Genomic DNA, 21,066 nt, shown 5'->3' on the forward strand with positions numbered 1-21,066 from the left:
AAAGCTAAGTTATTTTAATAACTGGTGATTCTATGCACATAGTTTATTCATTTGAAATGAAAAGTAATTTTATGTTCAAATGGGCAGTTTGTTTTTTAAATGCAGTGGATGCCCTTCATCATACAACCCCGAAGGGATTTAGTGTCTCCTCCAAGAATCAAATCAGGACTCTTTCACTTGTTAGGCAAATGTGTAACCCACTACATTATGGAGCCAACAGAATTATGTTATACACATACAAAATACAAAAAATGGCAACAAATGACCCCAAACAATACAAACTGGAGGATAAACTTATTTATTCCACTTTAAAAACAGGGCAGAGCCATGTTATCACAGTACATTTATAAGTTGATCCCACAGCATAAGTATAAACAGATTTACAAAAAAAAAAAAAAATCAAATTACATTCGGATTTGACAAACCTGTATTACAAATGCCTGTTTTAGGTGAATGAGCTTCAGCATGGTGTTGTTACTCTTAGCTGCGTGGCTGAGCATCATTTTATATCGCCAACATTTTTCAGCAAAGAGCTTGAAAAAAATTAAATGCTTTTGAGTGAAGCCTGAAACAGCTACAAATCTGCCAATGACACCACCCCAGAAAAAACAAAGAAAAAAAAACACTATGCTCTCAACAGGTGAAAATTCAACTTAAAAAAAGAAAAAAAAAAAGTACCCTGGCAACAATACTGATATCTTAAATTTGAAGCTTGTAGGGAAAAGAAATCTTTATCCATCCTGTGTGCTTGACAAAAAGAACTTGGCTTTTAACATTTACATTTTTACATTTACTTAAATGTTTAGCAGTGTATTGCATGAAAACTGTTCCTAGAAAAAAACAAAACAAAACAGGGATGCACTTCTTGTGAACCAAAAACAATATGGCCAACAGCAATGGTTGGTGCCAGCAGTTTGTCTTTCTGGTTATTTATTCCCCTTCTGCCCAGGGAAACAAACAATTATAAAAAGAACCGACCCATTTTAAAGTCATGGATCTCTTCATCACACCGCGTTCTATAACGGGAAAATATCGGCAAATGACGTCACTATATCAGCCAACAAGGCCAATATCAGGAGGTACCGATATTTTGGTGCGTCACTAATAAAAAAAACTTTACTTAAGCTAAGCAGAGTCTTACTTAACTCTATAGACTTAACAGTCCTGTACATGTACAATTGACATCTTCAGACAGAAAATACATGATACAAAGACATTTTAACCGATTAATTTTGTAACAAATCCCAGAAATACTGACAGAAAAGTTGATGGCTTCTAGTAAAATTAATCCAAATTTGATTCAGAAATCTTCAGAATACTTGTGAAAACATCCTGCCAGCCTTCTGTAACATATCACATGGTTCATTCAAGCTTTAATTAAACATTAACAAGGGGAGCATAGCCATGAGGCACTTCACTAGTGATTTCAAAGGGTGCACTAAGAGCACCCTCTTTATCCAAGTCTGGATCTACAGTTTGCTGGAAAACTAAGGCATTTGGGCTCAAGTAAAAAATAAAAAATAAAAAGCTTTGCAGATCTTCAGCAAAAATGCTAATGTCACTAATTACAATTCATGAAACACTTGAAATATGTTCAAAGACACTCCAACATATTAACAGTGATGTAACTATAAAGCCATACAGGTAACGTACATGATGTCCTGTCCCTCCTTCAGAACCAAAAAGAGGCGTCTTCATCAGAGAGCACAAGTCAGATCAAGTTTTAATGTCATAGGGGTCATGTGTGAATGACAGCCCTCTGGACCTCTGTAACCTTTAGAAAAGATTACAGTTGGCTCAAATCATTCATGTTGTTTTACTAGGAAATGTGAGCAGCTTAAAGGAAAGCTGTAAATGTACGAGTTAGGTATTTGAAAAAATAAACATCAAACCAGAGCTGAATATTTAATTTCAATTATCTAACATTTCTGTTTATTTTTACAACCTTACAGAACATAGATTTATATCATTTGTTCTCTCTAAACAGAGACAACCTGATAGCGTTAAAGATAGCATTAAGTGCTGCTGCAGGGACAAGAACTAACTGCCTCACAGCTGGCCGGGTATCTCTCAAGAGAGACATTTGGAAATCCTTTCTGGGTTACAATCGTTTAAGTCTGAATGACTGCAGGCCATCATTTTCTAAATGAAGTCCCATTTCAGAGATTATATTATTTGAGGTCAACATATTTTTATTTGAATTCAGAAATCAGGAAGGGTGGGAGCCCTTTAACCCCTTTTTGAGGGGAACTTTAATAAATTCTGTTGAGGACAACAGAGCAGCTGACAATTTGCTTACAGTGTGTGCTTAAAGCTTCAGGTGAAGTTCTGGCCTTGCGTTTCAACACTGAAAAAAATGGAGATGCTTTGTGTTGATTTGTTGCATTTGTATTCAACAAGTATTCAGTGGTAAAAAACACACACACAAAACATTGGAACACTTGTGTGTGATGTCTTGCCTGTGTGCTTCAGAATAAGATGGGTTTGCCAGCAGTTTTTTCCTGGACGTAAGAGGTGAAGCGTTTGAGGAACTTGGGGTACTCCCTCTTAGCCACGGCCCTGAGCACAGAGGCAGGAGCCCAGCCTCCTGGATTCACTGCACACAGACGACATAAAGATTATTTCCAGCTTCAAGCATACAGTAAAGAAAGAGCACTGAATCATGGTTAACCCCATTTTCATACATTAAACATTGATATAACCTACCATAATTAGTAAACATATGTAGGTAGCTTTCAATTTAAAGTCACTACGTTTGCATGGCTCTTTGTTTGGGCCCGCTGGCAGAAAGTCTACTTAATGCTAAAGAGGGAAAAACCTGAGCCCCAGCAGTAAGATGTTGGCATAAAAATCTGGCACATGAGATGTTAAAAAATGAAAAAGGCAGATTGTTGCTCCTCCCTTAGCCACAACTCTGTTCCTGTTAAAAAAAGGAGTTCTTCCTTTCTGCTATTGCCAAGTGCTCAGCCATGTCCAGAGGCTGTAAAGTAAATGAACAAACTAACAATTTTAAATAGAGCCCGACCTATATGGGATTTTTAATGCAAATACTATATATTTTTTTCTTTCAAACAAACCAAACATAAAGCGATTTCCCTCACTTTTACTATGTGCACTTACTGGACTTATTATTTTACTGTACAAGTCATGGATAACTTGTTTACACCACGCCCTTCTCTACTCAGATCTGATGATTGTTGTGTTTTGTAGCATTCTAAGCATGTATTGCCAAAAAGGGAAGACACTTTGAAGAGTGATTCTTTCATCTCTTTACTTTTTAAATTTCCATTTATTGGCTGTTTTAAATGAAGGTACCAATCACTTATTTTGGTTAAACTCAAATTCTAACTCAAATGGTGATTTTAAATGTTTGGATGAAAATGCAAAATTCATGGACACCAGATTCATAAAAATGAGACTGTTCATGCCTTTATAAGTGAGCAAACTTAAAGATTTAGCAGGGGATCAAATAATTAAACTGTATCTAATGAAGTTAAAGTTTCTGGAGATAACACCACTGAAAAGGACTGAACAATCTCTCGCGGCAGCGATGCGCAACCACAAACCAGTCTCCCCCTAATGATTGAATTGTGTTAAAAAATAATAACCAAAAAGACAGAAAGACAACAACAACAGTAACCCACTAAACAACCTAAACAGCACCCTGACTGCTAACATCAGCTGTGGCTAAAACAGTGACACACACCATTGGCGACATAGGTGATTTTACAAAGGATGTTGTCCCTGCTGATCTCTTTATCTCCGTCTGGTGGACTGACGAGTGTCTGGCAGATCATGGCAATGTTGATTTTGGCACGCACACACCTGCTGGTTGGCTGTGGAAAGCGATAGGATAGAGAATGAACAAATGTGTCAGCATTACACATTTATTTTTTTAAAAAGAAGAAGCTCTGTGTCAGATTTCAGGAGGCTTGACTGCTCACCAGTGCATTTTCATGATCCACAGAGAAATTACAGACCAGCCAGGTGTCTGGATCATTCTCATTGCTGGCCATAATTTTCCTCATGGCAGAAAGGTATAACACATCCCTCTGAGAGGCAGGCCACACCCGCTGCAACACAAATTCTTTCTTGTTGTTTCAGATGTGATAAGAATGATTCATGCTCTAATCAATGGTGAGGTATTTAAGTAGCTTAAAACAGTGTACTTCACTGCATACAGTGTTTGATACTCAGCTTGTAGCTCTCACCTTGTGTGTTTGATATACAATAACTGCATTTTCCGACAGCGTCTCCACAACATTAAAGTTTTCAATGGTAGCTAAAGGAAGCAAAAGATAAAATAAAATAAAATAAAATAAAATAGCAGTATTACATCAAACCCATTAAATATAACATTTATAAGAGGGTTTATTATACTCGTTTCCACCTCCACAGTCTACTGGACTAGTGTTGCACAATTCAGTTTAAAATAAGGATTATTTATCTCATACTGAGCTCTGGCGCAGCCCTCAAGTTCAGCCTCAATCTCAAACAAATCATTTTCTCTCCCCCTTCCCTTTCAACCAGCTTTCTTTTGATTGGCTGCTTCTTGTAAACTGGGATCCTCTTTTCCTTGTAATATGGCGGTGTTTGTCACTGCTGATAGTGTAATGCTTCTGATACACCCACCAAATAAGAAAACACAGACCACTTAAGCACACATATCTCATATCCACTCTCTTTGTAATCACAGATCAAAGAGTATATAAAAAAATAAATAAATATGAAAGTGAACATTTAGAGTTCACTTTCATATTTACAACACACCACTACAACAGCAACAATTGTCTGAAATTAGACTTGAATTGATTTTAAGTTCACAGACTTACTCTCCCAGTCACTGCGGTAGGCAGTGTCCCAAAAGTAGTGGCACACCTCATGACCAGTCACCCCCTTTACTGAATGAGTGGCCTTCAGCGGATCCAGTACAATCCCATTTTCTTCTACCTCTCTCCTGTATACCTGGATACATAAGGCACATTTATGTGTAATCACTTTTTCTTATATAACGAGGCTTAAACACATGTCATCCAATAAACTGGTTTAGATAAATGTTACGTTAAGAACAAATTCAGTTTACAATAACCTTTTCAAAATAAGTTAACACGCATGCGAGCACCATTTTACATTCAGATCTTCCTCATACCTTCATTTCACCTTCTTCAACGACCAGCTGCCAGTTGGCGTCTCCACCAACATCCTGCAAGGAGTAGGTCATGTGACTCTGCACCATCTCCTCCACCTACAACACAAAGCCAGGAGCGAAAAGAAAAGATGATACTGATCAGTTTGAAAAGATTGAGAGTAAATATATGGCTAATAAAAACCGAATGTGGACAAAAACTTAAAACCATGTCTTAAAAGACAAAATATTAACTTCCTACTTTTAGAAAATTTATCAACATTGGAAATAATTCATTATCATTAATATGAATAGAAACTGATTACAGCTGCACAGTGCCTTCCTTCAGTCTGCAAAAACATCGACTGACTTGGGTATTGTTCAGGAAGGAGTAGCTTTTTTTTAACAATATGTGAGGGGCTACCACAACAAGTTCACCAATTATTATTAAAGGTCACTCTCAGATTCTGCCCACCATGATTTTCTTCCAATAGGAAGGGACCCAACCTCTAGAAATGCTATGTAACATTCACTAAATGTGCTCTGGTTCTCAAAAAGGTTCCAGAACAGCACCCTGTTAGTGGAAATGAAGAAAAGTGTCCTGAAACCACAAAACTGCCTTATTGATGATCGATGTTTGTAACAGGAAAACCCACACAGCCCATTTACCAGTTTCCATCCGTTCTTAAGAGGATGATTAGTTGATTTGCCTGCTGCACTAAAGAGCACAGGCTTGTTTTTCCTTTGTGTCATTTCTCTAGTAGTAATGCTGGATTGCCTACATCTACAAATCAGGCACACCTTAGCAAAATGAAGGAAATTAAATTGAAAAGTCAAACGAGAAATGTGAACAAAAATTAATCGAACCTCTAAATGCTAAAGATGATAGAATCTGGAACATTAAAGTTTTTTTTAAATTCACAGAATTTCTTTCACAAAACATTAAGAGCCCATTTGCGCTTTCTCTGCGTACTACCAAGTCTTACATTGGACACAAATAAAAATCAGAGCTAGCATTTCATGCTGCTAGTAAATCCTCAGTAAATGCAAATGCCTGTTCAAGAAGTGGGCATCTATATTTACTGAGGATTCGACAATCTATCATGGCAAACAATGAGTCCACAGATGATGACAAGTAATAACATCTGAGTGAAGGGTTTAACAACCTTGTTGGAGAATCTGTGTGTGCCGGAGCTTGAATAGGCATCTCCAAGAGAAACGGCGTCAGATCTCTGTATTCTTGTCTTCTCAGTTTGAGACTAAACACAAACAGAAACAGGTGTTTTTAATCACAGACCTGACAGTGTTTAAGTGTATAATTAGTGTATCTAAATAGTTGATGGTAAACTGTACTCTGATATTTAGATTACCTGTTCTTCTATTTTGTCCTGTCTGTCAAGAGCAGCTTCCACTGCATCAAAAAATTCATCCTCATTGATGAGGCTGTTTGGACCTTCCTGCCAGTAGAATGAGAACATTAACTGAAAGGCTCTCCTATAAGCCATTATTAATATTGTACTGCGAATGAAATTTACACATTACCTCATAATCTGGACCTCCAAAGTGAGACTTTTTCTTCAACTCATTGAGGGCTGATTTGTAGCTTTCCTCTATTCTTCTTCTCTTTTCCATCTCCTACACACAGAAAATAAGCCTAAATTTGAAGAAGCAAGAATTGTAGATGAAACTCATCTGGACACTGTTGAGCCAGAGATTACAAACCTTATCCAGTCTCTTTTGCCAGCTGTCCTCTCTCTTCACCATCAGGTCGATGCAGTGGGACAGAGTGGCTAAGATTCCAGCTGTTGTAGCCTTGAATGTAATGGCCTCTCCCTTAAAATCTATGCCATTGATTCCTTTGGGATTCAAGGACTGGAGCACTGCAAATCAGAGGAGCAGAGGAAGTACAGTAAATGCTATGAAAAATAAACATAATTTTTAAGGCTTTATCGCTTTGCCCCTTAAAAAGTTGAGTGTAAATGTAACTATTTTGCAAGCTTTAGACTTCCTAAAGCCTCTTCTTACTAGAGGTTTCACAATACATGGGCTCAATTAAAGCAGAGATGACCATACTAAAGCTTTCCTTTCTCAGTGACATCATACAGATCTGAAAGTAGAAACTTACAACTCACAACCTGCAGCATGCTGGCTATTGGTCTCTGGCTGCTATTACCCTTTCTCAGAGCTTTCTTATATGCAAGTTAACAGCTTTTGGTACAAGTTATTTTTTAATATTTTAACAAATAACTTTGATAACTCTAAATGACATGTGATATCACAACCTGATATTAGGTATTTTTTCAGTGATCTAGACAGAAATACATTTAAAAACAAGTTCACAGGCTCTCTGAAAGAGTGCCCGCAATACTCACATTTTTCTTTGCTGCCATTATTGTTGTGCAGAAACTCTCCATCTGTGCGGGTGTTGGGAAAGTCATCCTCATCATCTTCCACAACTGGGGAAAAAACATAAGAAAGGTTCAGGGAAACACAAGAAAACCAAACAGATTTGTGTTGCTACAGGCAAGTCTTTTCTTTCAGGACCCTGTGAGGGCTACAGAACAGGAAAGCACCTAGTGGCCCATTTGCAACTTAAGCTGCAGCACAGATAAAATCAGACTGACAGATCGCTGCTGTGCTGCACAACATGACAATGGTCCGGTTTCATCTTCAGAATGAAAACAGGGTGAGAGAGGCAAAGAGGCGCAGAGAGGGAGGTGAGGAGAACAAAAGCAGAGCTTTATTCACTGCGGTCAACGACAGTGCCCAGTGCAGGCTGCCGTGAACAAATGTTCAGCCAGCCAAGACAGTATGAGGGGTGGGTGAGTCACACCACATAAACACATTCCTTACCAGACCCAGCCCAAGTTTCTCCTAAGCAAATATTTATCATCAGTTCTAGGTAAAATATGAATGCTAAAGTTTGGGTAAAATGAAGGGAATACATTCAAGGGAAAAAAAAAAAACTGAAATCCTCATTTTTGAGAAGCTGAAAACGAAAATGTTTGTTTTGGGGTTTTTTTGCCTGAAATGATCAACTATTTAAATCCAGCTACATAAAAAGAAAGTTGATTTAAAAAGTTTAAAACGCTCTGACCAAGAGGATTTTTTTTTCTCTTTCAAATGTTAAAAAGACAAAATATATATCCAAACTGGATCACCAAAACAATGGTTTTGTAGGTGTGTGGGTGGCTGTGGTTCTTACTTTTATCCCTCTGCAGTTCATCCTTTGACACAGCATCTGCACAGCTATCAAAGTATTTCTGGAGTGTGTCCACCTGCCTGCACAAGATATCTCTGAACGTCTCCATCTCGGCCAGCTTCTCTCTCAGGCTGTGACCCTTCTGAAGAAACAACAGATTTAGCTATAAACCTTAGTTTACATTATCAACATGCAACCAGACAAAAATGATCAGCCTGTGCATCTACAACTAACCAAACATCACAAATAGAGCCCTCATGTGTACAGATCCAAGACTGTACCCACTGACTTCCTCAGCTCGAGTAAACAGTACCAGGAAAACTCACCTTGAAGGAAGATGTGGAGGTGGCAGAGTAGCCACTGGTGGCTGAGGTGAGAGACAGCATGGAGCCATGTCTCCGCAGACTGGACTCAGAGCCATAACCAGAATCAGCCTGCAAAAATAAATACAGCAAACTGTAAACAATTTAGTTTGTTACAACACCTTTGAAAATGGATTGTAATTATTTAATAGGAGAGCTGTAAAGCAAAGCAACTATATTCCAGGAGGACAAAAAAAAAAAAAGACCGAAAACAAACAAACAAATACATCAGACACATACAGAAAACAACAGTTAATTATAAAAGACTAAAAAAATCTGTAAAAATAAATAAATAAACTATATTGTACTAATGTGGTGTTTTCAGTGGGAGAAACGTTTCATGACTCATCTGTTTCTGTTTAGTCTCAAGTCATCCAAGTGACTTCTTCAACAACATGTTTCTCCCACTGAAAATACTACGTCCAGATGAACAGAATCAACTTTTTAGGATATGAGCATAAAGCTTGGGAATTATGTGTAAATACACTGATCAGTTTGACACTTAAGCCATGTTTAATATGAGCATATTGCAACACTAATAGGTCCCCTTTAAGAAAAATCAGAGACACTAACCAAGTTCTTTATAAAAACAAATATGTATCTTTTTAGCTTTTTCCTTATAAAGCATTCAGATGTAGTCACCATTAGTCCTACTATTCTATGACAACAATTTTAATAAAAATTAAAATTAAAATTGTTGTCAATTTTTTAATAAAAATTGTTGTCATCCTTTGAAAAACAACATACAGTAAGTAAACACTGAAATTCTTTTCACATTACATTCAAGCAGGTACAACAATTTTTCAGACACCATGACAACAGCAGCACGTGACAAGGTTTTAGTGACCATGACAGCACAACTGAAATATCAGCTGGTTTCCTGTAAGCCAGGCTGGTTCAATTTGCCTCTTACATAATAGACTGGCCCTCAAAATAGACAGTAATGACAACACAGAGAAAAGGTTCAGCTGCACTGACAAGAAACAAGAGCTGCAGTACCTGTCCCTTTAAAAGATAGTTTCAAGTTGAGCCAGCAGAGGGCATGAAACGTAAACGCACATGACAGGCACAAGAGCTTGGGGTTACTGTCGGTCAGTGACCAGAAGTAGCTCTGCCTGTGTTCAGATGGATTTCTGTCACTGCTGCTTGCCCTTTAGCCAACATTCTGCTGCCCCACTGACTTAACCAGTACAAATGGCCCTTGCTAAATGTTTATATAAAGACATTTTAACCTGTTTGATGACAAAAAAGTAACTATCCAAGCAAGTAGAGGGTTTCTATCCATGGCAGGATAAAAATCTGAAAATACAAATTAACACAGTATAAAGTATCAGATGTTGGATGCCTTGTCAATAAGACCCACACACATGCACAGGTCATTAGGTTGCATGCTGCAGGGTAAATAATAGGTGTACAAATATTTAGTGTGCCTGGTGATTACAGCCCCACTGAATACATATAAACATGCTCTTTGGAAAAAAGAAGATGCAACATCTGGTCCTCATAGAAAGCCTTCTGCCTGAGCAGAAACAGACTTTATCATTTTCTAATAATGAATAAGTATAATAAAATAATTGTATAAGGCAGACACAATATATTAGATTACAGTACGTTAGGCCATATATCTGAACATACAGAACTTAAAACAAACATAGTTTATCTAAACACTGACAGTATCCTAGGAACAAGAGTTGCTTCATTTTAGGATGTGTCACTTTTTCAAAGTGTAAGATGACTGATCCCTGAGCTTGTAGTGTGTTGTGTCTCCCTGGAGACGCTGGTTGCTAAGTGCTGTGAGTAATGTAGTTTAGACAGGGAAGCGGGGCATTCTAAGAAGAAGGGTTTTAGGCAATGACTCATTGTGGGTGGGAAGGCCGGGTATGCTTGTATATGCTGAAGATTCATTCTTTGTTATTCTTTGTCCGAGTCACTGGTGCTTAGATGATCGAAGACGGGGAGGAGGAGGGTAAAGAGCGGGGATTTCCTAAAATCAAGTACCATGTGTGAGCAGCATGTGTGTAAGCAGAGAGGCAGAAGGCGTGGTAAAGGAATATTGCATTTGAAATGAGTGTAGCAGGGCCCCTTTAAATAGTCACACACAAAATCTCTATTTAAAAATTAGTTTGTGTGATTTCTTGCCTTTTTTAAACACAGGCATAAATGCTAAATCACACATGCCACAAAGAATTATCTTTGTGGCAAAAAATGCAAAACATATTCACACATGTGACATACATTGAGTAATATGGATGTACATGCATAAACATAAGTGTCCTCAAAGCCACTACTGTCTTTTATCCATGGAATAAATATGCTGGCTACCACTGTTGCTCTCCATGCACTAAAACATGTAAATGACAAACTTCTACTCTAAAAGTGTATAAATTCACTCTGCCACTGATGCCAAAGCAAAAAAAAAAAAAAAAAAAAATACAGATTGCATAGTCATGGGTTATCTGAAATATCTGGGTAATGTCAACAAAAATGATTTAAACAAATCTTAGTTGTGCTCTTCAAACAGCTTCCTCAGCAAGTTACCTATGTGTTCAGTGTCTGTGTTTGAAAAAGGATCATGCTAAGCCTCAGCTAACTCCAGTGTTAGAATAACTGAGCTATGTATACCTACTTTGTTAAAAAGCCCTTACGCACCAGTAGAGAACCGTCTAGGATTAAAGTGCCCACACAGAGTACACAATTATGGATAAAAATAAATAAATATGAATTTGTGCAAACAGAAACACGTGCTGTAACACTACTGTGCTACAGACAAATGCACAAGAGCTCCTACACTCCTTTGGTCTTGCCAACAAACGCACCAGTGGTGGAGGGATGATTATTCTTCCCTGGACTCCTCCCTTCTCTCTCCTCCCTTCTCTGATACTCTAAGAAATACATACAAGCACACACACAAGCAAACAATAAACACACACTTACAAATCTCTGAATGAGATGACATCTCTAAATATGACAAGAATTTGATCTCTTTTGATAACACCAGTTCATGGTCTGCTGTATTAAAGACTTACCCTGTGCAGTTCAATCGATTCAATCCACTGGTGTCTGTGCTCGGGGTCCTGAGCTCTGAGGTACCACACACTGTCGTTTACACTCATATCCAGCCGGCACTCATCAAATTCATGAGGCTGAAAAAAAAATATACACACAGAAAAAGAATATAGGACAAAAACTAGGTTAATCAGTGTGTGAGATTCTGGTAAATGAGGCCAGTTATGGGAACCAAGCTGACTTGATATCTGTAGTGATATAGCCATAAAATTCAGAATTTGCTTTCATGTTCTTTTCAATCCAACAGGAAAACCAGCTGACTTTCCTGTTTAGGAGAGCACAGCAAGGCATATGTGAGGGGTGGTCACCCATGAAAGTAGCTATTAAAAAGACAGTCCAAAAGCAAACTGCTGTCCCTTGTATGTTACATGGTGGGCAGCAATCTGTTCCTGCTTTTCCTTTAATAATAGCCTGTCTTTAGTTTAGACCAATCTATATATCACAAAGTGATGGAAGACAAAGAAGAGTGCATGACAGGCACAGAAGTCTCAATTTTAAAATGGTGTATTACAGGTGGAGCAGTGGCAGATAACTTGTAAAGCATTTTTGCACAATGGAGCACACTCCTAATAGCTCTCCAGTATACTGTCAGAACTGCAAATCCACTGTGTTGGTGTTGCATGCAACCAGACTTTGTGTGACAGTAATGGAAGAGGTAATGATGGCATTTACGTATGTAGCATCAGACCTTGTGAAAAGACACTTCTGCAGTTAAGTCCCAAAGCTAAACTGCTTTCAACGTCTAATTGCAAAGGGTAGTATGAGTAAAAGCCTGGCTTGTTCAAAGAGTCACAGATAGAGGTTAGAGGGCACAGAGAAATGAAAATTCTTAATGAACAGAAATGCAGTTTAATAGAAGGAAAGAAAAAAAAATCTCTACTTTCGTATGCTCGCCACAATAAATAAACACATCTGTAACCTGTATTTATTGTGTTTGCAATAAATATAACAAATTTAGTCCTTTATAATGGAGGGCTATAAGGGGATCCACACTGCAAAGACTTCATTGCCATGATTTTTTTTCCAGGGAGAAAAAGTGACTGAAGTTAACAGTTTTAGTGTTTAATTAATGCAATTATCGATTTCCTGGGTTACTGAATCAATATCAACTTGTGAGGGCAAACATTGGAATAATCAATTAAGTAAAATTACAATCTATGAACCTCCATTTAATCTATAACACATTAACACTACTATAAAGTATTTTTTTTTAATTCTGTGAACCAAGCTACATAGAGCTACATACATTTACGAGCAATTATGAGCTCACTGTCTAATACAAGGATGAGCAATTTATTTATTTTTTGAAATAGTTCATACTAAGGTAAAGTAAGCAAAGGGCAACACACTGGGACATATGAGTTGAAACATGTCGTCACAATGAAGAGATTACTTAAATAAAACGATTACATGGTGCATCAACTTCTAAAGTAGTTTATATCGGACTGATTGTCAAATATGTACCACTACACACGTCATGAATGAAACTTAGTGTGCATACACTTATGTTATAAATGTGAACTCAAGGCAGACAGTTTCATTTGTTTCCAAAGAGCAGTCAAATATTTTCCAGTGAAAAAAAAAAAAATCAAACTTCTTTTGTCTTGATAGACTCAACCCTAATACAGCTCTGCATCAACACGTTCCTAGAATATTAATGTCCCGGGACAATCCAAGACTGGCAGTCTGGCATGTTGTGCAATACTGAAACATACAGTCCAAGGGACAGATGAACTGGATAGGATTCCTTTATTGTCCCTCTTCACAGTAAAACAAGATTTAATGTGCAACTCTTCCATATAATAACCTCTCCGTTAAAAATAACCAAAGACGGATTGATTTGTTGAAATCACCATTAACATGATTTTTGGTCTGTGGATTTCATTTTTATTTGATTTTATCACATAGCACCCCAGTCTAAGACAGTCTACTGGCCATACTTTGCTCTTGTGTGATCTAATACGCTTCGAGATGGCTTGAGCTTAACTGCAGAATGCTTGAGTCCATTGGCAGAGTAAGAAATGGCCCACTACAGGGAATTTAAGTAGATTTCATTGGAAGAGTGTGGTTTGACTATATTGCCTGGCATCTGGGCAGCACTGGAGCCAAGAGCAGATGCTCAATGTCAATACCACAGCATCTGAGTGAATACTGAATGCCCTCCTAATCAAACGCTCATTTAGGAGTTACCAGCAGCACTTACATAAAACCAACAGCTGTCACAGAGACACATGTGAAGAGGAAACAAATGCAAGGAAGGAAGTAAGCATGTGGCATCCTTGACCCTGTATCAGTTAAAAGAAACAAAGGACTGGATTCAAACCTACAGAAATCACAAGTAGCTGTTGTCTTTGCATTTTTCATATATCTAAATGAGGGAGATTAACCTCCATATAAGCAATGACCACTCTTTTTGAGAAAAATCACTTGTTAAAAGCTCCCCCACTACTACAAATATTGCTTATCTACTACAACTATACTATACTAAAACTATGGAAACACATGTGAGAGAGCTGGTTGCAGTCATGCACAAAACTTGGAAGTGTATAAATCTGGATTCTGGTGACATCTGGTTGCTGGATGTTGGCCTACTAACAGATAATCATGGCAAATAGGAACCTGCACCAAGTCTGAGAAGTTACTTGGATCCAAGGGAAACAAAAAAAAAAAATCCATTTCTGACATGCTCTTTCACAAGATGACATGGCATGCTGACAACAAACACAGCCACATGAGAAAGGCAAGCAGACGAAAAAAACAATTAAATAAAAGTGCATGGATTGTTTATTCTGTGTCAGTTTATTTGTGCAGTTTGATGAATTAACTATCAAAGTGAATATGAAGGCCTAGTGAATACATGTTGTCCAGAGTCCATTACCTTATTAGTCCCCTGTGACCATGGACAGAACAAACAGGCATTAAACAAAGGGATGGATATTTTAGATGTGACTGCAGTAAAGCTCTGAAGGTCCCCTGACAAATCGATACTTTTTTTTTTACATCTTCAAAGGCCAATATCTAATAAAGGTTGGATCAAACATGCAGTTCTCTTTGCCTCATAATGTTACTTTCACTATTTAACCTAGATATTTAGAAATCTATCTGGGAAAAATAGCAGATTGTGACCATTAGTGATGCCTTTAAGAGGGAGTGTTAGTGAGTGATTATTTCAGCGATTCTTTTGATTCTTTTTATTCAGGGTATTGTGCCGTTCTCCTTGCCTGTGTTTGCTGCCAAAGGCCTCTGGCAGCATCCCCCACAATCCCTGCCTTTATGTGAATTGCTACTGTACTTTATAATTCACGCACCTATCTCTAGCTATAGATATCCATCCATCCATCCATCTATGTGTGTGTGTGTGTGTGTGTGTGTGAATTAGTATCAGAGACTATTATACAAGTGGCTGTGTCTATGAATCTTATTTGTTTGGTAGTTTTCCACCCAGCACGGTAGATAAATAACTACATTTTATGAACTTATTTACAGCTAAAATATTTATGGTTTGGTCATGAAAATGATGAGGCAAAACAGCCCCACCCTGTCTCTATTCTCTTATAAATATAAACTTCCTACAAAGCACCAAAAAGCGTCCCCTTCTGTCCTCTCCCATCTAACCTCTTTTTAGCTTGTGTACGTGTCTGCAGTCACAATCTCCCGAACTGCATGAATAGGAGTACAAGAAAAGAAGTCACAACAATTCAGTAGAAGAAAAAAAAAGGAGGAGGGAGTGAAACCACAGTAAACCCTGAAACACCCTACTAAACTTTGAAAGAGCTAAATGTAATCTAAACAATATATTAATTCTCCACCTAAATGAACTTCAGACATATAACAACACAATATAACAATATAATATGTTCTTATTCCTTCAACACTGAACTAAGACCAAGTGCCAGGAACATTTTTCTGCATCTGTCTGGGACCAAAACAGGATTCACTTACAGTCATAGTAGAGGAAGCATTGACTCACCAAGTGGTCAAAGGGAAAAGAAAAGCTAAATCAGCAAGAGTCAATGATGCCATGAACATTTTCTTAGTTACTTACACAATAAGGCACATGTTTCTTCACTGTGAAGGAAGTCACACACTATCAGGAAGAGACACACTTGCTGGCTAAAGGCACCTTGCAAAGCTTCACTGGCATTGGTCTATTTAACTTCTTCTTTTTCTCCAACTCTTTCAAGTGGTTCATTGTGACATAAATACCATTGCAGAAAGACCCAGGATATCACCATCCATTTTTGCATTTACCTCATACAGACGAAAACATCTACTGCTCACCAGTTCCAGTGAGAGAGTCTAAGTAGGCCAGTGTGCTTATTAACTGACCATGGAGCTAAAAATGGCAATGGTCATGTCAGCCTTTGTAGATACACTTATCCTACAATCACATTATAACCACAACTTGGAACAACATGACAAAACAGTTCAGGACCAAGTCAACAAACAGAAAACAGACCGACTCAGAAATAAATCTTGAGCTAATAAAAGTTAGCAGGTGATTAAAGGATAATAGAAGAAGTTCCTTATCAATTCCACATTTTCCACACAATACTTTAATATCAGAGATTTAACTGTAAGCCTTTATCAGTTTCACTGCTTGAGAATTTCTCATAGTCAAAGCATTTATAACAAACTATAATTTATACACCACCAAAGAATCAATGCCAACACTACGAATGAGCTGATGAGTTATTGGAGGAGTCTTGTTTGGTTTACCCAAAACTTAATATTGATACTATGGAAACTGACCCCAAGAGAGAAATAGTCTCAAACACATGCGCACACGCACACACACGAAATGATGCATTAAGCAAAATCTCTTAACTGTCATTACCCTGAATAAAATCTATTAGGAGTGCAACATAGACTTCCGTTACTTCCCTCTGGAATAAAGATATAATATGTATGCAGTTTGCATAACTGATGACACTGAACCATTAAACAGAAGCAGCTACACTGTCTCCTAGTTTTCCCCTCCTTTTTCCCCTTCACAATAATATTAGCATTTATTCTGAATAGTAAATCTCTTCCAGCTAACATTAGGTCGTTAACTTGTGGGTTGGACCATATTTGAACACTACACCATCTGAGAAACTATGATTTAAAACAAGATTTGTGACTAGTACTGATCTATTCTAATTCTGTTTTACTAGTATTAAGCACAGGTGTATAGATAAGTTTGTCCTGTAAAGAGGCTTATGCACTTCTCAAATGGCTGAAGTCATGACAGAGCATCTTTAGGGTTGTTATCAGCAGCTGGGAACATTATCTCAAAGATAAGAGCAAGCCTCACTCCAGAGCACATCCACGGCATTCATGAATTCATGAACTGAATCATCTGGAAACTTTGGAAACTTGTTATTTTGGGCTGGAAAATAAAATCTTTTTTATTTGATTTGAAGCTTTATTTAAGCTTATTGACAGAAGCCATTTTTTTACTTTTCTATTTGCACATTATTATTTTTTAAATACTACTAGCACTGTAATTTGTATTACTTAATGTTATTTATTTCATTTTTGTTCTGATGTTCTATTGAGTAATTTTAAAAATACGTTTGATTATTTTCAAATTGGTACATTAGTCAACTACCAAAATAATCTTTAGTTGCAGCCATAGTATGCAGACATGACATTCATGTATGTTTTGTTATGTGGAACATTTTTAACCTTCAGTTTGTTTCTATTCCAATGTAAAATTTTGATTTTGAGCCCATAACAGAAATGACAAAAGGAAGAAGTCAGAAAACTGTAAACATTTGACCGGTGAGTATGGTGTGATTGTAAATATGGCTAACTGATTCAATGCAATGAAGCATGTTACTCAATAGATGACATACACTAAGTAAGTAACACGCCTGTCACTACACTGCAATAACTGTCTGTGAATGGACATCACCTGCTATTTTTCCAAAAATATGGGGTGTTTTCACTGGAGTGAGAAGCTAATTCCCTAGAGAGTGCTGAGCAAAAGTTAATTTTTAGATGTGCTGGGAATGGTTAAAGCTGAACAAACAGATCTAATAGCAAAGCGCTGCCTAGAAACGATAACTTATTCATTTCCCCTGTTACTGTTTGGAAAGAGCCTGTCAGAAAGAGCTGACCTCGAGATCCCAGTGAGAATAGATGAAAGGTGAAAGAGTGGGAACATAAATTTCTCTGACAGGATTATATGAAAGATCTGATGAGCATGGTGATCTCTGCTTCTAACAGCTTGGAGTTGTATTTTTTGGTCTATCCTAATTACAGTTGCACAAGAATGAGAGTCACATGATGTAGTTCTTAGTGAAGTGTTAGAAGAGCAGCCATTCTTGCAAGATGTTTTGTAAGAACCACATTTGCACAAGTTTCACAACTTTAGCTGGTCAGTAATCAGTCGCCTCTGGTAAATTACAAATGCAGTACTCACAGTAATAACAGCTTTGCTAAGACAGAGGGAACCCCGGCAGCCATACTCTGTCTCATCCTGAGACTTGTAGTAGCTCAGTGTGTTGTTTTTCAGCACAACCCAACGGTCCTGCCAGCCGTGGATGTAGTTTGTCCACTGAAAATAAAAATTAGCAGCGTCAATACTTTTCTATACTGGGGGACAAGAAAGTTCAAACACATGTGCAATTTAGTAATAAAATTAAATTTTTAACACCTCGGTTCCCAGTTGCCCAAGGCTCATTATGGCTGATCTATGTGAGGTTGAATTTCAGCCTTACTGAAGAGCTACTGTAGCACAAACTGCTGAAAACTTCATGGCTACTTTTCAGCCAAGTGCCCAAGCTGACCACTTTCAACCACAAAACACCCAGAACTGGACCCTAGAGCAATTGAACAAGGTGACTTGCCCTAATAGATTGTGTTTTCTTTTACTTCATGAGGACAGCCAGGTGAGCTGTTTACCTGGGGAAGAGACTGCTACCTACCGAATGCACTTAGGAAAAAGGCCTGCAGGCTTAAGAAGCATAATGCTCTCCTTGGAGACCTCAGGTCCATTAATAAGGATGTTACTTTTACAGCTACCACGTGCATTAACACTGTTGCGGACTACCTGCACAAACTGTAAAAACTGTTCAAGGATAAAATTCAAATACCAAGCATCTAAGTCCAATTGTGCATGTGTGGGATGGACTGATCTGTGGATCATACCCCAAGATGGGACTGAGCTGTTCTGGCTCCATGAGGAGTGATCTAGCCAAAATGCTAGATACTGATGCTGGCAGTTGTACTGCTGTTTGGTACCATCTGAACAAGATAGTTTCTGTGGTATTAGACTGCACTAAAACAGCAAGCATTTTCACAGTAGGGGACTGAATAAATCAAAACAAACTTAAATTTTCCATGAAAAACATTCTGACACATAGAATTTAATCTAAGGTTTAGACTCATTAAACCTCAAGACCTATGACGTATGTATAGCTTAGTTCGATTTAACAGGTGAGCTCATCTGGTTACAGATCTGCTTAATCGCACAATATGCTTGGTTAGCAGGTCAGCGTGCGATCTGTTCAGAGACAGCCTGTGTACAGTGAGATTACCACATTAGCTTGTCAGCAGCTTAACAAATTAAAACCTTGCTCAATTTGCCCAAAAAAGGGTGACACACATGAGCAAAACCATATGGCAAAATAGGTTACAGAGATTAGACTTTGTCTACCAGAAGACTTAACAGTCCCTTTACTAAAGAAAATCAGGACAGTTGAACAACAATACTAGTCTAGTTATACTAAGCAAACGTTTTGTTGAATTGCTTTACAGTACAGGCTTTAAATAAATGTTACATCTAGTAGCTTGAGGGCTACAAGACCTGTGCATTACACAAGCTGGTCATCTGGTTTCACTGGGGGCTTTCCTTTTACTTCAGAGGGATTACTGGTCTGATATAGCTATAACGTTGATGGAAATGTTGTTGGGCAGATTCACTGGACAACCTTTTCCTAAAGGAGACATACCACGATTTGTCACCACATTACCCAGATTTTTTCCTGATACGTATACGGACACAGCTGTGCCACTTAGACCCACGGGACATGACAGCGAGACTGAGCGAGGAAAATAAATACATAAAAAAGGCTTTCAAACGTGACTTACCTTACTAAGGTATCCGCTGAACTCGGCGATGCCAATGGGATGTCCAGGCTCTTCTCGAGGCTCTATATCTTCCTCAGAACCGGAGGAGTTCCAACTCTGATTATCTGACATTTTCGTAACCTATCTCACTAACACCGGGGACACAAACCTGGCATATGACGTTAGGTTTGGAATGACAATATAGTAGCCCAGTTTCTTGGACCCGAAAAAACAAACAAATAAACAAAACAAAACCAAAAAAGAAAGAAAAAACGAGCAACAGTTTATAGAACCATGTTGCGCTCTTATCGACTGACTAATATCTTAGGACACACAAAATCAACAGCTAGCTCCCAGCTAGTAAACGTTAGTTAGCAAAGGAGGTTTCAACACATTTTCTGACAGAGATCAACGTTAGCTGAGTCCGGTACCTTAGCTGTCAACACCGCTCTACCGCCCTTTTCTTCAGCGTTCACTGAGTCCCAGAAATAAGAGACTCGGATGAAAAGCAGATAAACGTGTTCAAAATAGCTTCAGTATTTACGACTAATCCGCAGTAGAGTTTCAGAAAAACGCCGTGACCCTTACAGCGCTTTTTTTCCTAGGTAGGTTTTTGACAGCTATCCAGCTCAACGCCATGTTCAACTGACGTCTGGGGCTTCCTCTTGGTTCGTGCTAGAGCGCCTGTTCTCAATTGTGTGGTGCGCAGGGGCGCTGGCTGAAGCACGTCATCAAATCCCCTCCTAAATTGGAAACAGGCCCCGCCCACCTTTTATAGTAGCTTACTGTAAATACATTTAGAAGGGCTAAAAAATACACTCCGGAGTTCGAGAAAAGAAAATAGCTTAAGGTGTGCTGAGGAGAAAATAGTTTTTAATAAGTTTAACAAGGTTGAGGCTTTAATCACAGATATTTTTAATATATTGTATAGTTAGCCTTTATTATCTTGTAAATCAGATGCAAATACATTATACTTTTCCTCAATTGATTAGTCTTCCTTAACAAGATAATTAGTTAATACAGCCCAATGAAGAAAATACAATTTAACATACAAAACAAAATAGTCTGGATAAAATATTTAATGTCATAACAGAGAGAATGAGGAGCTTCTTCCCCCAGGCTATTCGGGCCCTGAGCCAGGTGTAGGACTCTCCCACACACATCACATCACTATATAACTGGACTCTCACACACATCACATCACCACACACACCTGGTTTTTCTTCATGCACACTTCCTATAATTTATAATCT

The 21,066-nt window shown here is 38.1% G+C and overlaps 1 protein-coding gene across 4 annotated transcripts; it reads right to left on the reverse strand.

Annotated features, from left to right (window-relative positions):
- Positions 1-1,633: 1,633 nt before the first annotated feature.
- Positions 1,634-20,513, reverse strand: LOC113025426 (ceramide transfer protein-like). 4 transcript variants are annotated; one of them, XR_003272792.2, is made up of 19 exons: positions 19,835-20,513; positions 18,165-18,299; positions 11,716-11,832; positions 11,506-11,571; positions 8,654-8,761; positions 8,331-8,469; positions 7,498-7,581; positions 6,848-7,005; positions 6,668-6,760; positions 6,496-6,582; positions 6,292-6,384; positions 5,150-5,245; positions 4,833-4,965; positions 4,212-4,282; positions 3,945-4,073; positions 3,707-3,836; positions 2,460-2,596; positions 2,300-2,347; positions 1,634-1,774 (listed from the first exon to the last, which is right to left on the reverse strand). XR_003272792.2 is itself a non-coding variant. In XM_026173141.2 (18 exons), exons 1-17 carry the CDS (start codon positions 19,943-19,945, stop codon positions 2,469-2,471), a joined length of 1,878 nt encoding a protein of 625 aa, XP_026028926.1. In that variant the 5' UTR covers positions 19,946-20,513; the 3' UTR covers positions 1,893-2,347; positions 2,460-2,468. The 4 variants fall into 4 exon arrangements, 3 of the variants coding, with proteins under 3 accessions (XP_026028926.1, XP_026028928.1, XP_080160256.1); XM_026173141.2 differs by lacking the exon at positions 1,634-1,774 and having other exon boundaries at positions 1,893-2,347; XM_026173143.2 differs by lacking the exon at positions 1,634-1,774 and having other exon boundaries at positions 1,893-2,347; positions 8,331-8,466; positions 19,835-20,484.
- Positions 20,514-21,066: the final 553 nt, after the last annotated feature.

The sequence above is a fragment of the Astatotilapia calliptera genome, chromosome 7 (assembly GCF_964374335.1).
Source record: "Astatotilapia calliptera chromosome 7, fAstCal68.1, whole genome shotgun sequence".
Classification (NCBI taxonomy): domain Eukaryota; kingdom Metazoa; phylum Chordata; class Actinopteri; order Cichliformes; family Cichlidae; genus Astatotilapia; species Astatotilapia calliptera.

Coding starts and splice junctions, on each gene's coding strand:
- LOC113025426 (XM_026173141.2), bottom strand. CDS start 19,945: ATGTCAGATAATCAGAGTTGGAACTCCTCCGGTTCTGAGGAAGATATA. Junction 7,582..8,330: donor TGAACTGCAGAGGGATAAAA/GTAAGAACCACA, acceptor TTTTTTCCCCAG/TTGTGGAAGATGATGAGGAT. Junction 2,597..3,706: donor AATCACCTATGTCGCCAATG/GTGTGTGTCACT, acceptor GTCTGTGTGCAG/TGAATCCAGGAGGCTGGGCT.